Here is a 16,300-nt window from a genome sequence, read left to right on the forward strand (position 1 = left end):
CCGTTAGGGAGATAATGAACGGAAACTGAAAATTTCATATTATTTTCAAAGTAAAAGGGGCATAACTCTGCCAAAAATCATCGAACCATGACCAAATTCGAACTTGACCTGTATTTTCTCATGACATATCTATATGTCAAGTTTGAGTTGAATGTGTTGTACCGTTAGGGAGATAATGAACGGAAACTGAAAATTTCATATTATTTTCAAAGTAAAAGGGGCATAACTCTGCCAAAAATCATCGAACCATGACCAGTTTCGAACTTGACCTGTATTTTCTCATGACATATCCATATGTCAAATTTGAGTTCAATATGTGCAACGGTTATTAAGATAATGAACGGAAACTGATGATGACGGAAGGACGGAATGACGGAACAGGGTAACACTATATGCCCCTGCCATTATATGGCGGGGGCATAAAAATTAATTCATGTCAAAACACCTCAGTGCAGTCCCTTTAAACAGCATTATATTCTCTTTGCACTTGATGGCTCATTCAGTTCACATTATATCAGTGAAAATTTTAAATAACAAGAAAGAACTGTCATAAAATTTATTCCTAGCATTATAAAACATTCACCAACAGTTCATACTAACACACATATGATGAAAGCTAGTTAGTATTAACACTATCTCTGACAATACAAAGGGTATTTCCCATAAAATTTAATTGCCTAAAAATAACCTGTTATTTCATTTAATATGTAAATAATTACTATGGAAATAATTTTTTGACATAAATATTCCATTTGTAGGTCTAGACCAATAACTGAAGTGCAAAATTTCAGATCATTCCCTCCGTTTATCCATATTTTTTATAAATGTGGAAATGACCAAAAATTTCAAATTGGGCAAAAAATAGCACAAAATACAACTTTTAACTAACTTGTTTTGTAGTATATTTCTTAATAAAAATAATTATCTTTTACACATCTTTCTGTTTTAAGTGTTTATGCTGATATTTGTTTAAATTTTATGCTTTTGGACCTCAGTGGAGTTCCTTTAATTTAAATCTATTTTTCAAAAGTACATGTACATATAATGAGATTGGGACACAATGTATAGTCAGAAATCTGTCAATACCGCTGTTATATTAAAATGTAAGTGTCTATATGTTATATGATAATATGTCTATTTCTTCTTCTTTGGTGTATGTTTAACTTGTACAGGTGCAGCAGCTGCATACTTCACTTGTGATATTTTGTTAATGTAGAACAATGCAACCAGCGAGAATATCAAACTGGAAAAGAAAAAGAGAAAACCATCTAATGTTAATTTCAAAATATCTTAATTGGAATTTTTTTTTCATACATGTACATACAAACTTACTTCAAAATATTTAAATCAATTAGTGAATTTACTATTTGATGCAATAGTTTCAACTTACAATAAATAATAAAGTACACTATCTTTATAGTATTCTTGATGAATAAAATTATTTCTTTTATTCCCCTCAAGCACATAATATTTATAAAATTTAAAGTGTGATGTTAATAAAACAATTATTATGTAACAGTCATTTGTAAGCCCTAAAAAAAACACACACACATAATGGCAGGTGAGCTAAGTATTAAATAAGGTGTTATTACCATAAAGCTTTCTTGGCACTGCTAGGTCTTTGTTTTGTTTGGTTTTATGGCACACCAACACAATTGAGGTTATATGGCACCAAAGCTGTAGACAATTTTGGCTCACCTCAGGTGTTTCAACACCAAGAGCCAAAACCACTTCACCTGCTGGAGCTAAGAGATGCGTAGACTCCAGTAATTCGGATATTTAGTCGCCTCTAACAATTACGCCAGGGCATTGTTATGTCAATGCAGTAGTTTTATTTATACAAATTACATAGCAGTAAAAGCTAAAGTCAACATCTGTGATTTCCTACAGGTACTAAATGTGGGGTTACTTGGTTACAAATGACTGGTACAAAAAGCATTGGGAAGCCTAGATTGGTCATATTGATGTTAAATCTCTAGCTGAAACAAGATATGTTTGTAAAACATGTATGCTCCCTATCGGCAGCCAATTAGTCATGTGATCAGGTTATTATGCATGACTTCTGACCCAGTGAACAAACAATTAATAAGGGTTATCTAGTATCTACTGGTCATGACTAGTCGCAAGGTAATAATTATTGTGACCCCATAGGTTGTGTGCAGCAATTTAAGTTATTACAAATCTTACCAAATAAAATATGCATAAATTTTATGAATCATGTAGGCCTCATTAATGACAGCCAAGTTGTTATATTACATAAGACCTTCAAATGTGTATACCAAAAGCATTTTTAGTTTAATATAAAAATATCAACCAAGGCAACTTGAAACCGTCATTAAGTACAAGGTCAATATGACATTGACCCCTTGACCCCAAAATCAATAGGGGTCATCTACTGGGAATGACCAATCATCATACCAAGTTTGAAGTTCCTAGGCCTAAGCGTTCTTTAGTTATTGATCAGAAACTGTTTTTACCTACAAGGTCAATGTGATCTTGATATTTGACCCCTTGACCCCAAAATCAATAGGGGTCATCTGCTGGTCATGACCAATCATCAAACCAAGTTTGAAGTTTCTAGGCCTAAGCGTTCTTAAGTTATTGATCGGAAACCGTTTTTACCAACAAGGTCAATGTGACCTTGACCTTTGACCCCAAAATCAAAAGGGGTCATCTACTGGTCATGACCAATCACCATACCAAGTTTGAAGTTCCTAGGCCTAAGCGTTCTTTAGTTATTGATCGGAAACCTCTTTTACCTACAAGGTCAAAGTGACCTTGACCTTTGACCCCAAAATCAATAGGGGTCATCTACTGGTCATGACCAATCACCATACCAAGTTTGAAGTTCCTAGGCCTAAGGGTTTTTTAGTTATCACTCGGAAACCATTTGGTCTACGGACCGACAAATGCAAAGCAATATACCCCCTCTTCTTTGAAGTGGGGGCATAAAAAGTTCTGATAATTTGTCAGTCAAATACTAATATATTATATTATAAAAGCTTACCATGTTGTTACACACACTCTGTGTACTAGACCAGATGAAATCATTGCTACCAAAAGGCTAAATATAACTGAAAACAGAATAAAGTAAATATTTCTTAAAAATGTATTTTGTTGAAGACCATGATTTAAAAGATGTATCAATACATGCATGATGTGCAATTGCAAATAAGCTTAATGTCTAAAAATATTGTAAAAAATCTGAAAACTCAGTAATAAAACCAACAACTCTTCCACATTTTTTGTTATTTTTTTCATGAATGAATCATCAAATAAGCATGTAAGGCTAAAGTTATATTTAAAGCACTGTAGTGTAAACTTATAAAACACCTTTCATTTTTATTTGTTTGGGTCGTCAGACCAAACAAATAATGGTAGCGAAATTTCAGAGTCTAATGCTGTTAATTGCAAATGCCGAAAGTAGTTCCCTTTATATGTACACTAACGCCGAAAAATTCAGGGGAGATCACTGCGTAAAGATGGTCAAAGACAGGCACATTAATTTTCAAGCAAAATAATTCCCGAATGGTCGAAGATTTCTAATATTGTTTTATTGTATTTTCTGATCGAAAATAAGTAAATACAAAGCGGACAATCTCTGACACAGAAGTTTACGACAAACCTAACAACAAGTAGTTCTCAAACAGCTTTAAACTAGCGATTTAAAAAGAAAGAAATATTTTTATTTTGTTACAAGTATCCAACAAATTACAACGCATTCAAAGTTTTAAAAATAGCGTTGGCTTATAGAATTGTCAATAAATGCACAATCACAAATTACGCGGATGAAATATGATTTTATCAATGAAAATACTATTTTTAGCGATGTCGATTACCGAATACTACACAAACCGATATAGATTCTACATGTCGGACTGTTTGAGCGAGAAGATTTTCGCTAAATTATTAACTTCAATTTTAAACAAAGGTTTATCCTGAACAAAAAATACCTCGAAATTAATAAGGATTATAAACCCGAAATGCAATGGAAGTTCTAAATTTAGAATGACTTGATGTTTTCAGACATTGCTTGTATAACTTCTCCGTGGTGCAGGGTAACGCGCTCGCTTAGTGAGTGAGAGGTCTGGAGTTCAAATCCCAGTCAAGGAAACTTTTTTTTTAATTCTTTTTAAGTGTCTTTGTTAAGGAAGTAGCCATGATATGCAAGGATAAAGTGTGGCTGTTGTAAAAAATGAACATAAATGATTTTTTGATGCAACTCTAGTTATGCAGAATTCCGTATGTATCAAACTCTGGTGCCTTGCAAAATGAATTATAATACATAAAAATAAACTTATACAGGAAAATACATACAGATATACAGTGCGATTTAGATTGCAAAGATCAGAAAAATACCACAGAACTTGCAGCCCTTGATTCTTTATAAAAATATACATGCTTATAGTAAGCTCCAGGATTATTTACATCTGTGTTAAACAACAGTTAAAGTCGTTACAAGCCCTAATTTAGATCGAATAATATGGTTTTCTTCAGGCCGTACACATATAAATTCACCGTGGCTGAAGGGTTTTCGCACTCGCTTAGGAAGCGAGAGGTCTGGAGTTTAAATCCCAGTAAAGGCAACTCATTTTTTTCAATTTGTTTAAGTCAAATAATCATTGGATTGAATATCAGTGTTGCAATTAGTCTTATAACCAATTTACTACAATTAAAACGCTGGAAAGCATTGGTGGCACTATACATATAATCTCACAACCTGTACCTTTCTTACATTCTGAGACCCAAACAAATTCAGCGCCTTCTGTGCTTTGATTTTATTCCTTAGCATTTTGCTGTAGGAATCTTTTTACATGCATTTAATTCTTTACGCATTCAACAGTTGTACAGTACAGTACTCATTATAATTATTAGTCAATTACCAAGAATATTTTATTCTACACAGCTCATGCAAATGAAGTTTGAAAAATTACTGGAAAATATGTATAAAATGTGAGGCAATAGTATATCATAAGAAACATAAATTCATTTATTACCTTCTGGTACTTTGCTATGGAAACCTTCTCCAAACATCAAGCTTTCAAAGTTGTTTACTGCCTATTTTTATAGTCAAGGAAATGCATTTATTAAGAAGTGCATGTACAAGACATACACACTTCTTTCTCCTCTGCCATATAATAACAAGATTAACCATTAAAATGCAAGATTTTGTAACTTTCTGACGTTTACTTGTGGAGAAAATGATAAAATGATTGAAGTCAAAAAAGTTTATGCGATATTAATTGATACAAGACTCACTTTCTGCAGGAAATTTGAAAAGTAATTTTAGGGGGGAAAAATCTGCACAATCAGTTTTGTTTCATTTTCTGAATTGACAATGAAATGTGGTTTAACCTTCCTACTTCCTAAGGCTATCATCATAGCTCACCCTTTGAGCATTTCATGCTCAGATGAGCTAAATAGAGAAAAACCCAAATGCAAGGAAATTGAAGTAAAATGCTGAAAGGATACAGTTAGAACTAAAATGAAGACAATAGATCCTATGAATCCTCCAACAATGGTCATATATTCTGCTCCACCAAGTTGCTGTCTAAACATCTGCATACCAGCAAAACATAAAACCATCAAAGTGGTTGACAACATCAGTGAGGCTCCAGTTGATACAGCTGAAATATAAGTAAGTATTTTCTTTTATTTTATCATGTCACTATCGTATTAAGTTCCATTGTAGCACTCCCAACTCATTCAACCTATTTGTCTTTTGACATATTGTCCACAGACAAGTAAACTGCAAAATTTTACTTGCCAATGCCCGAACTTACAATTGTACGATTGGGCAACTCGGACAATTGATTTTGCAAGCGCTGCATACCACAGTACAGTGTAGCAATTTGTAAATGAATGTGTGCATAAAACAGATAATTATTGTCTGACAAAGGCCGTGTGATTTCATGTTGAGCGGTTCTGACACTCGGGTATCTATAATTTCATTACTTATCCGAAATGCTATTATCCGATTATAGTCCTTTTCCCGTTAATAGTTCTACAAGCTTCATATTATGTATTTTGGCATACAATACATGATAGTTCATCAGAGTTTAAATTTATAAGGAAAATAAACAAGTAAACAATAAATGTTAAAGCATTATTTACCCATTTTGTCGATATTTCTTTCTTTTCGGCAAATTGCCACTTGTTTCCGGTAGGGATAAATTTCTGACGAATTCTGTCTGATGAAAACGAAATATGTCAGACTTCTTCAGGTTGAATACCGCTAAATACTATTCCTTCCAACTTGTTCACACCTAGACTATAGTCTATAAACTTTATTTGAAAGTATAAATTGAAACACTTCGTCAATTATGAGTTCTTCCCTCACCGCTGTAGGTTCGATCCTCACTCGGGTCGAAATCTTTCATGTGAGGAAGCCATCCAGCTGGCTTACGGAAGGTCGGTGGTTCTACCCGGGTGCCCGCTCGTGCCTGAAATAATGCCCGGAGGGGCACCTGGGGTCTTCCTCCACCAATAAAGCTGGATAAAAAATCGACGAAAAAATCTCGGCGGGACGCTCTAGGATGGCCCGACTTGACTGTACGGTCGCCCATATGGGCTTTCCGGCGGCGACCTTAAATAAACGCATTAAAAAAAATTATGAGTTCTTTTCTCGTTGAAAAAACCATTAAAACAGAGGTTATTGTTTGTATAACGAGTACCGAATGTACCTATTTAACATATGTTACATTCGTTACTCGTTATCTTTTCCGGAAACACTATGATATTTAACAATCGAATTTAATTATAAAAAACATACAATTATAATCAAATCCTAAAATTGTCAACAGGTATGTCATTTTAACTTTCAGTTTCTAATATCATATGATATTATTATTAGCCAAAATGATATTTATTACTTTTACAACTTTTGATTTACTTAATTTAAACCGACATTTCAACGATATCATGAAATAATCTTACACAAAGAAACAAATCTCAACATTTACTTACAAAGAAAATTGGGGGAAAACCTTTCAGAAAGGAGATTGCGTTTTATATATGACTATTCTTCAGATTCATACGATGATTTAGTAAAAAGCTCCAATATCTTAATGTTAAAAGAATCAAAATTGTTGCTTAGAAACTTTTTAAATATTCAGTAAACAGGAACCAAGTTCATGATCGTGTTAACTTTTAATACTCGAAATATTAGTTAAGATGTTCAAACAATGTAGATATCCAACAGTCTCGAAATGAAAAGTATGTAAAAATATCCTTTTGCGACTCGGGGGAGGGAGTCGGGGGTGGGGGCAGTTTGTGCAACATATTCAGGCAGTGCTTATCTTACAACCAGTTCAAGTTTCATTTATTCTAATACATGTATTAAATGATAATTATGAAACATTACTATATGCAAGAACCTTTGCAAGTTTATACACGTACCTACCTGTTTCAAAATATAGTCTGATATATTCTGACTGTATAAATTACCTGAAATAATTACAAGTATACGATTTGTTTACAGGAGCTGTGGAAGCTTGCCATTGAGTATTACATATTTTGCTGTATAAATGTGTCTTCAAAAGGAAGTGTAGACTGCATATAGACAGACCCTGGACATATCGCCAGTCATGCATTAGAATTATTTTAAGCACGAAGATATATGTGATTTTCCACAGGGAATTAGCCAAAGACAAACTAAGGTCTCTGTCCAGCGAGCAATGAACACCTATACGTACATGTAATCTCGTCGTCAAAGTCTACTTTATAGGACCACCTCCCTCGATTATGGTCATGGCATCGGTTGTTCGTCCGCAGAACGTTCGGTTTTCATTTTCGTCGTGCGTGGTTCTTCAGACCTTCTGCCTTCTGCTGATACCCTATGCGAAGGCGTTATACACTTAAAAACTGTTATGCATTGATTACAATGTATATTTTCTAATCCATCTATACCAGATATTGACTTGTTTATATTAGTACAGGCAAAAAAAATCTGGAAACAAAGTGATCCCTCTGAAGCATTAATCACAACAAAATTACATGAAAATTGCAGACTCTGTTTGATTGAGTCTGTACATGAGGGATAATTAATGAATAAGTGCAACATTCCTCACGCCTCCTAGCACCGGCTTGAGCGGTACTCAATTCTCAACACTTAATAGCGCTTGCATCAATGAACCCGAAGGACCAGAAAATATGACAACACTGAAGTTCAACACAAGTATGGTAATTGAAGATGAAGAATCTTTTATTTCAAAATTAACTCCAAAAGAGTTGCATGTATAATACAAGCTTTCATGATATACACAATTACATGTATGCATCATAAAAGCTTGTATATGACTATTATGTAAATTATCATGACTGTTTAGTAAAGTGTCATAAATGCAGACTTCTAAATTGATGACTGACTGTAGTATGATACAGCATATTGGAGTCTTCATCATCATATCACACCAACCTTTCAACGTCAGTACATCTTATAGTTGTACACCTTAAGCACCATCAGTGCTTTGTCTTAAAAAAGATAAATTGCTTTGGTTTATAACATAGTTTCAGTAGATTAAGAAATAGACTTGAAGCAAACACTTACAGAAGTCATCCAGTTTGTAGCGTTAGCTGTAGTTCTCAAATTGAGCATTACTAAAATTTCTAAATGTATATTCTTAAAGGTTGAGAAAATATTTATTTATCATTTATGAAATAAATAAATAAATAAAATAAAAGAAAAGAAAATAGTTAGATTGTTTAATGTAACAATCATCGGTGTAGCAGTCATATGTTTTACATATCTTTATTTATTTATAAGTATTAGTAATATTTTCAGGATACTAAAATAGTTTTCACTAAATTTTATGTTCTCAGCTCATTAGATTTTATGTTAAAGCGCAAAACTTTTCACCACGTTTCGTTTGAAACAGTGTGCACGAACGTACACACGCACGCACACGGGGGCGCGCACACACATATGCATATGTTCCGCAGCATTGGTATTTAATTCCTTCATTTTGTCTTGTGTGGCATGGGTGTGCGTCGTTAATTGAATACAGCAATGCTGTTAATTGTCTTCATGCAAACTTGAACTCTTGAACTTTTGAAATTTATGCATTGTTAAAAATTGAGTTTACAACATTTTATAAAAATTATACTGATCTTATTCCCATATATCCTCGCCTAAGGTTCTGTAATACATGTATCATAATTGAAATCTAACCGAATTCTTTCCATAGGATAATGTATTGTGAGCAGCTGTTTCTTTGTCTTCTTTTGGAAGGTTATCATTTCCCAGATCTTCTGGAAGGTTATCATTTCCCAGATCTATAGAAGATGACCTTATATCTCCATTACCTGACTCTGTGATTGATGGATTAAATTTAGTGGACGTCCCTTCTGGAGTTATTTCAACTGAAGACTGTTCCTCATTTAATGTTTCTATCATATCTTCATTCCTATTTGTTGCCATTTTTTCATCGTTCATTGATTTATACTTTGAAGCTTTTGCACTTTCGGTTTGAAATATATTGCTGTTGTCTAATTTAGCAGAAGCAGGTGTCATTTCTACAGTCATTTCACTTGGACCGACAGCATTTTTCTTTGTCGTAGTAGCAAGAGTTTGACCCGTTTTAGTATCAGAAGCACAGGAAGTGGCTGGCCCTACTTTATTTGTAAATGGAAACATTCGCCGGCGGATGGATCTTGTGGAAAAACAGTAGAGAACAAAGTTTGCAAATCCCTGTGCGCTGTCACCAATACCCTGTCAATTGACAAAATATGTTTTACTGATAAAATATTTTTGACCTATGTCTTTAAATCATTCAGCGTCAATATAAAAGAGTGAAACAAAACAACAATTAACCCTAGCCTACTGGCGGCAACAATTTCGGAACATATGCTGTGTAGACCAAGATTATTCGTGCGTGCCATCTGATCATGATATGCACTGATCACTCACTGTCAGTAAGTAGTTACAAAAAGTAATTTACACATTGCAAACGGCATTTAAAAGCCACGTAAATTACCAAAAAAGAGGTCAAAATAATCAAATATTGCGTCAGTCAGTCATTAATCGCAACTTACATGCAAATTATTAATCCAATCTTGAGTCATATATTTCTTTTCTTAAAATCTGAGTACATTTTTCTTACGGTTGATTTTCTTGAAATATTTTGGCTGAACTGGCTGGAGGAATGCAGCTTTTTAAGGCTGGCTCGAGTAAAAAAAGGTTTAAATATCATACCTGTAGCGGATTTATCCACGTTACATACGGTTCATTAACTATGTCTTGACCAAAATTACCAATAAGAAATCTGAGAGTTCCCCATATTCGACAGACGATAAAAACCAAGGGCACAAACGTCAGTTTTCTGTTGGCTTCAGCGATGACATCTCTCCTCGTGCGCTTTGACCTCACTCTACCAATATTTTTCTTTGTCTGAATAGGACCCAAATTTCAACAACAATTCTTTAAAATGTCATTGTGGTTAAGTAAATAATAAATACATTTGTATTAGTATGTATGTTATAATGCCTAGACAGTCTTATTTGCCTCTGTATGCTCTAACAATGTCAAATGTGCTACGGCCATACTTTACATAAATACAAACATCTTCTAGTATTCGATAGGTATATGTCCTTTTTGACTTGGTTACCACAGAGTTAAAGCAGCATTAGATAAATTTTATAAAAATAGAAATATAAAAATTCTTTAAAGAAAAGGTGTTTCCTAGCAACACTCGTTCCTATTTTGTTGTTCAGATAATTATAATCCTGAACTATCTTCAAATAAACATGTACATAACAAGAAAATTTGTTATTCTGGTATTTAAAGGCATTTTCATATCACATACTCCATTTACCTCGCTCACGTTGATTGCAAGAAAAATCATAAAATATTGAAATAACAAAATATGAAAAGCAACTTGATACTTTATATACAATGTAATAGCAAAGAGCGGTACTGACAAAATCAAACAAGAATAAAGTAGGACGTTTTCATTACAGATTCATTACAGATAGTTGTTGGTACTCAATAGTCTATTTCTTGTTTGCCCATATACTGGTATATGTACAGTAAATGGCCTGCGTAACCGAGGATGTGTTTGCATGACTTTGGCGCTTTTGACAAAATCAGTGATTTGTTATTGCATTGAATCGTTTGACCAACGAAAACAAAACATTGCTACAACAACATTTATCAACTTCTCTATGAATTATTTAAGCTACAAAGGATATACGAGTACATGTACTTAGTTTATTGTATTTGCTTCTATACAGTTAATTGTTGATAGTGTCAAAAGATTTACCTGTCGCACCAAGAACACCTTTATAGATGCATATAAAACAACTGTTGTTATATAAGCAATGATTTCAAAAGACTTCCCCGTAACAAACTGCCAAAGTAAAGCATTCGGAACCCTAGGATCTATCCAACACCAGCTCGCTTGTTTTAAAGTTGTGTCTGTGCCGAGTACGTTCATACTGAGGGCCAATATTGTAATTATCCCTGAATAAAATGAAAAATAGTATTGCTTATTTATTAATATTTCTTTACAGCATACATTTTTTTTATCTTTTCATATCGGAACAAAATTCAACAAACGGCAGGATATGCGTTCATAGAATGTCGCTTCCGTTGTCGATCGTTGTTTATCGAAGAAATAGAACATTTATAAATATAAAATAATGTAATCATTTATAATAATATCTGAAAAAGCAAAATGTTCTCTAATTATATTTTTATTGAAAGAAACCTAGTGCAAAAAAAAGAAGAAAAAAGTCAAACTTTAAACATATTTTACGAAATATTTTATACACCAAACATTCCTATTATTGCGATATCCAGTTATGCCGGCTCGCCACGGCGAGCCGGTATTACGTTAGGATTTTACTGAGAAACAACCTAAAACTCCGAATCCATCCAAAAATTTAATCGAAGCTTGGCTTCCAGCTTTCTATAAAAATTTATCTATCAGGGCTAGGATCCAAAATTATTTAGCCAATCAAATTTAATCTTACATAGCGTCAAAAAACCTTCAATTTTCACGCCATATTTAAAAAGCAGCAAGTATTGCTTTGAGCGCAAAGATATTATGATGATTAAAAATGTTTGTTTTCATGAATTCTTTTCAAAAAATCATATTTACACTGACTTTTGATTTAGCGATCTGATTTAGTGATCCGGTTCCTTTGTAGTAAGCTTTTGTTTGGTTAATTAACATAAGTGTACATCTAGTTCTGTACATTTTTTCCTTTTTTCCGGTCATTTTATCCTTTCCGGTATTTAGTGTATATATTTACTGGCCGGGATCCGGGACGCCCGGACTGGCCGGGATCCGGGATCGTATAAGATATAGAGGAAAAACTAATAAACTATATTTGTGTTGATTATTGTCGTAATGAAAACGTTAAGTTTTTTATTGTATGTAATGAACGATAAATTCATTAAACTTAGGATATAAATATATTTAGAGCTATTTATCAACAAACTTAAAATGCGGAAATAACAATACTTATAATTATATGCCTAATTAAGTGGAAAAATCAAAGACTACATTCTTGAATTGGTCAAATCCCGGGATCCCTTTATGTTTTAATGAGATCCCAGCTTTTCTGAAAACTATATTCTTGAACTGGCCAATTCCTGGGATCTCTTTATATTTTAATACGATCCCGGCTTTTCTGAAAACTATATTCTTGAACTGGTCAATTCCCGTGATCCCTATATGTTTTAATAGGATCCCGGCTTATCTGAAAAGCATCTTAGACTGGTCAATTTCCGGGATCCCTATATTTTTAATAGGATCCCGGCTTTTCTGGCTGAATTGATTGACAACTTGTGTTTACTTTAGGACTTGTGTCTGTCACTCATTCCAATACTAAATAACAGATTATAACTTAACTTTGTATAAAGAGACATCTTTATGAATTCTACCTATCTAACATTTATTTGGTCAAGGTCAACAGGCTATACAGTAAATGTGCATAGACATAGGGTCTTCATTCTACCTGTTTACATGCATCTTCATATATACTCATATTCCTCTTTGTTAAACTGAGAGAACTGGCTTCCATAACTTTATGTCACTTTATTTTGATGTTCGCTGAAGTCTCTTCAGCTAACAGAACTGTCATTTTTACATTTAAACGCACCCCTGGAAAAAAATTACGAAGCGAGTCGCTACAAGCTTTTTTAAAAGCTAACCTTGTTGCATATATTAATTTATAAAACAGAGAAATGTGTTAAAAAATTGGCGAATTTGATTTGTAAAATTCAAGTTTTTTCTCATAAAGAAGTAGTCTTCGGAAGGTACATGCATATCTGGAATACTCTTGCTTTTCTTTAATATAAGCTATACAATTGATTTTATTATACATATGCGCATGTTTCAAAGTTCCAAGTTTCAGGATTTCGTGATTATATGTTGAGTTCTGTTTAAGCAACTGTGATAGGGGCTTGTATTAACAACTGCTGTTCATCAAAACGAGTCTGCAACATTTTCAACTTTGCCGTTTTTTCTATTTCTGACTATTTAGTTTAACCAGGAAACTCAAATTTAAACCAAGTCAACTCAATGAATGACAGCAATTATTTCTTTGAAACAAAGTACTTGAAGTCAATCGCAGCAGGTCTATAACCTTGTGTGATAAGGCTCCTGATAATTGACAAGTTAGATAAGACATGCAATATCCTTAACATGTTGACAAGACGATCAGTGACTTCATCCTTATCACAAGGATGTCGGTCATCTAGATATTGATAACTATTGAGCTAACAATTTTGAGCTTTTAGCAAAACAATGCAAGGACAGTAACCAATATAGAACAATAATCGTTTTAATGTACTGATACAATAAAAATATAGAAACATAACAAAAGCTCATTTAATCGATAACGAGTATACTAGAAGAAAAAAATTGTACGAAACTTTGATGAAATGAAATAAATCATATTTGATAATTACATAAGCATGAGAAAAAACTTCAAAGATACAAATTCAATCAATTTATCAAAGCAAACATTAAAAACAAATTTCTCATCAAAATGGAAAAAGGATTAGGATAACCCATACCCTGTTGGTAGCTATAGATTCTGCCCATGCAACCATTTCAGACAAAGATCAGCCGGTATCCGTGCCGTCAGATACAATGCAATGTTTGCAGTACATATTTAGAAAAAAAAAACCAAAACATAATGAATGGTTATGTCCAGATTATAAACGGACAAGTCCATTTAAGACATTAATTAAGCGTGGTAAAGGTAATTACCTGGAGGTATCCATGCCAGTATGTGGAACAGTTTCATGTAAGTCACAGTAAAATTTTGCATGTTAAGTACCACAGTAACGAACAGGCTAAAACCCATAGTAACAGTCCATGCAAATGATGTCATACTGAAATATATTGTCATCGCGCTTTGAAAATCACAATATGCCTCACTTTTATTAATAATTGACGAATCACTATACAGAAACCAAATGATTCCCAAAAGATTTCCAAGAGCCAGCATTGCGTCTGAAAATGCTAAAAATAGCAACAGTTGTCGTGCGGGCGAACGAAGGTCTTTGAATGCAAAGTATAAAACACAAATACATGTTCGACCAAATATAGATAATCCTGAAGTTACAGCCGTTAATATAACATAAACATACTCCGAAGACGGAATTTCATCGTCTGTAACATCATCGCAGCTATTATTACATGAATTGTTTTCCATATCTATAACTTTTAACGTAAAGAAATAACCATCAGAATATTTATTCTTATTATTAAATACCCTTGCTTTATTTCTGATGAAACTTTAAAGTATCCAAAGCGCTTAATATAACTCTAGTCACAGAAATATCTCTGCTTTTGCAATAATTGCCACGTTATTGATAATACATTTCCTTGAAAAGTTCGCGTTCTATCGAAACTCTTCAGAAGTGCCGTGTTTTTATAAGCCTCCTAAATTGGTTATGGTGGGGATGTACAGGTGTCTTGTGAAAGTTAAGATCTAGCACCCATTATGAGAAATAATGTAGAAAGTTGATATATGCTGAAAATTAGAGATCAATTGAAAATAATTAAAACAAAATTAATAAGTGGATTGTAAATTCAATTGATAGAGCGACAATGACTGAAATATTTTAACCTCGCAATATTCCTTATTAATTTGCACTCGTTAAGTTCTATTTATTTCCCTATTACTCTATTTCCTCTCGCACAGACTTTAGCGATATTAATTCTCGTTTGCACGGCCCTGCAGCAAAGACTATTCCTTCTTGTACCGTCCATAGCATGCGTGCACTGTTTATTCTTGCACCGTCTAAATTCTAAAGCCGCAACATTCTCTCTTGCAACGGCAATATTATTTCTTTAGCACTAAAAGTAACGTGGAGTAATTATCTCAAATGATCAGAGGATATATAAATACAAATTAATATAAAAAATAATCTAAAATATTATCTGTAGTATCATTTACATTGTTTTGTTCAAAGTAAAAAAAAATAAGAAAAAACTGAAATTGAATATGCAGTTTTGTTTCTTGTTAAGATATTTACAGTGCAGTATAGACAAAATAAAATGATATACAAAAATGCGTACACTGTATTTTACAAGAAAAAGTTGACAAATTCCTATATAATGAAAATACCTCTGTGCCACCCTCAGCAATGTTCAACAGATAAGTGACCTTCAAAAGGATTGATTCTAGATATTAAAAATCATGTTTACGAAACTTTAATGTCAAGCAATTACAATCGCCAGTGCAAACATAGTTGCAGAGGTGTGGATTTAATTGACTTTGAAAAACAAGTTTCTAAGTGTTATAATAAATCATATAAACATAACTATGTCATTTGGTTCTAAAAGTTTGTTGACTGAAATTTACAATTGGAAACCATATGCAGGCAAACTTGCTTATGGAAAAGGTCAAAGGGAAAACTTTATGCGTTGCAATTAAATGATTAGCTCCGATCAAAGAGTACAAATTAGTCTGAAACTATAAAAAAGCTATCAGTAAATAATACCTTAATCTTTGATCAAATTAAATGAAACAAGTTCGCCTAAAGGTATTCTTTCTAACACAATACTTTTTGATTTTTGATTAATAGTTGCTTCCTTTAATGTTGTTTATTTCCTGACCAACATTTAAAGAATAATGTTAATAATTATAATACATGTATTTATAGAATTAAATATTTATAAAATAAGTGTAGAAAAAAGGTTTCAAAGAGAACATTTCATTAATAACAACAAGTACAGCTGTACATGCATTAACAACTTGTCATGCATAGCTGTTGTTTCTTATTATTCATAAATTATCAATAATCTTGTAGAAAAAAAATTAGTTGAATACCAATACATTG

The 16,300-nt window shown here is 33.0% G+C and overlaps 2 protein-coding genes across 2 annotated transcripts; both read right to left on the reverse strand.

Moving 5' to 3' along the window:
• Positions 1-1,118: 1,118 nt before the first annotated feature.
• LOC132730409 (keratinocyte-associated protein 2-like) lies at positions 1,119-6,262 on the reverse strand. The gene is made up of 5 exons (XM_060716328.1): positions 6,115-6,262; positions 5,473-5,627; positions 4,998-5,058; positions 3,008-3,074; positions 1,119-1,243 (listed from the first exon to the last, which is right to left on the reverse strand). Exons 1-5 carry the CDS (start codon positions 6,116-6,118, stop codon positions 1,135-1,137), a joined length of 396 nt encoding a protein of 131 aa, XP_060572311.1. The 5' UTR covers positions 6,119-6,262; the 3' UTR covers positions 1,119-1,134.
• A 2,514-nt stretch (positions 6,263-8,776) lies between these two features.
• On the reverse strand, positions 8,777-14,904 carry LOC132730402 (G-protein coupled receptor 157-like). Its single transcript, XM_060716318.1, has 4 exons — positions 14,220-14,904; positions 11,259-11,458; positions 10,193-10,387; positions 8,777-9,709 (listed from the first exon to the last, which is right to left on the reverse strand). Exons 1-4 carry the CDS (start codon positions 14,665-14,667, stop codon positions 9,152-9,154), a joined length of 1,401 nt encoding a protein of 466 aa, XP_060572301.1. The 5' UTR covers positions 14,668-14,904; the 3' UTR covers positions 8,777-9,151.
• Between the last annotated feature and the right edge of the window lie 1,396 nt (positions 14,905-16,300).

Source organism: Ruditapes philippinarum, unplaced genomic scaffold, assembly GCF_026571515.1.
Source record: "Ruditapes philippinarum isolate M1 unplaced genomic scaffold, ASM2657151v2 ctg1213_1_1_1_1, whole genome shotgun sequence".
Taxonomy (NCBI): Eukaryota; Metazoa; Mollusca; class Bivalvia; order Venerida; family Veneridae; genus Ruditapes; species Ruditapes philippinarum.

What these genes read in the sequence shown, in the direction of transcription:
- LOC132730409 (XM_060716328.1), bottom strand. An exon ending in CCATAGCAAAGTACCAGAAG is followed by an intron (nt 3,075 to 4,997) that starts GTAATAAATGAA and finishes TTCTGTTTTCAG; the next exon opens with TTATATTTAGCCTTTTGGTA. An exon ending in AGAGTGTGTGTAACAACATG is followed by an intron (nt 1,244 to 3,007) that starts GTAAGCTTTTAT and finishes TTTCTTTTCCAG; the next exon opens with TTTGATATTCTCGCTGGTTG.
- LOC132730402 (XM_060716318.1), bottom strand. Translation starts at nt 14,667, where the DNA reads ATGGAAAACAATTCATGTAATAATAGCTGCGATGATGTTACAGACGAT. An exon ending in ACTGGCATGGATACCTCCAG is followed by an intron (nt 11,459 to 14,219) that starts GTAATTACCTTT and finishes CATTTTATTCAG; the next exon opens with GGATAATTACAATATTGGCC. An exon ending in AGGTGTTCTTGGTGCGACAG is followed by an intron (nt 10,388 to 11,258) that starts GTAAATCTTTTG and finishes GGTCCTATTCAG; the next exon opens with ACAAAGAAAAATATTGGTAG.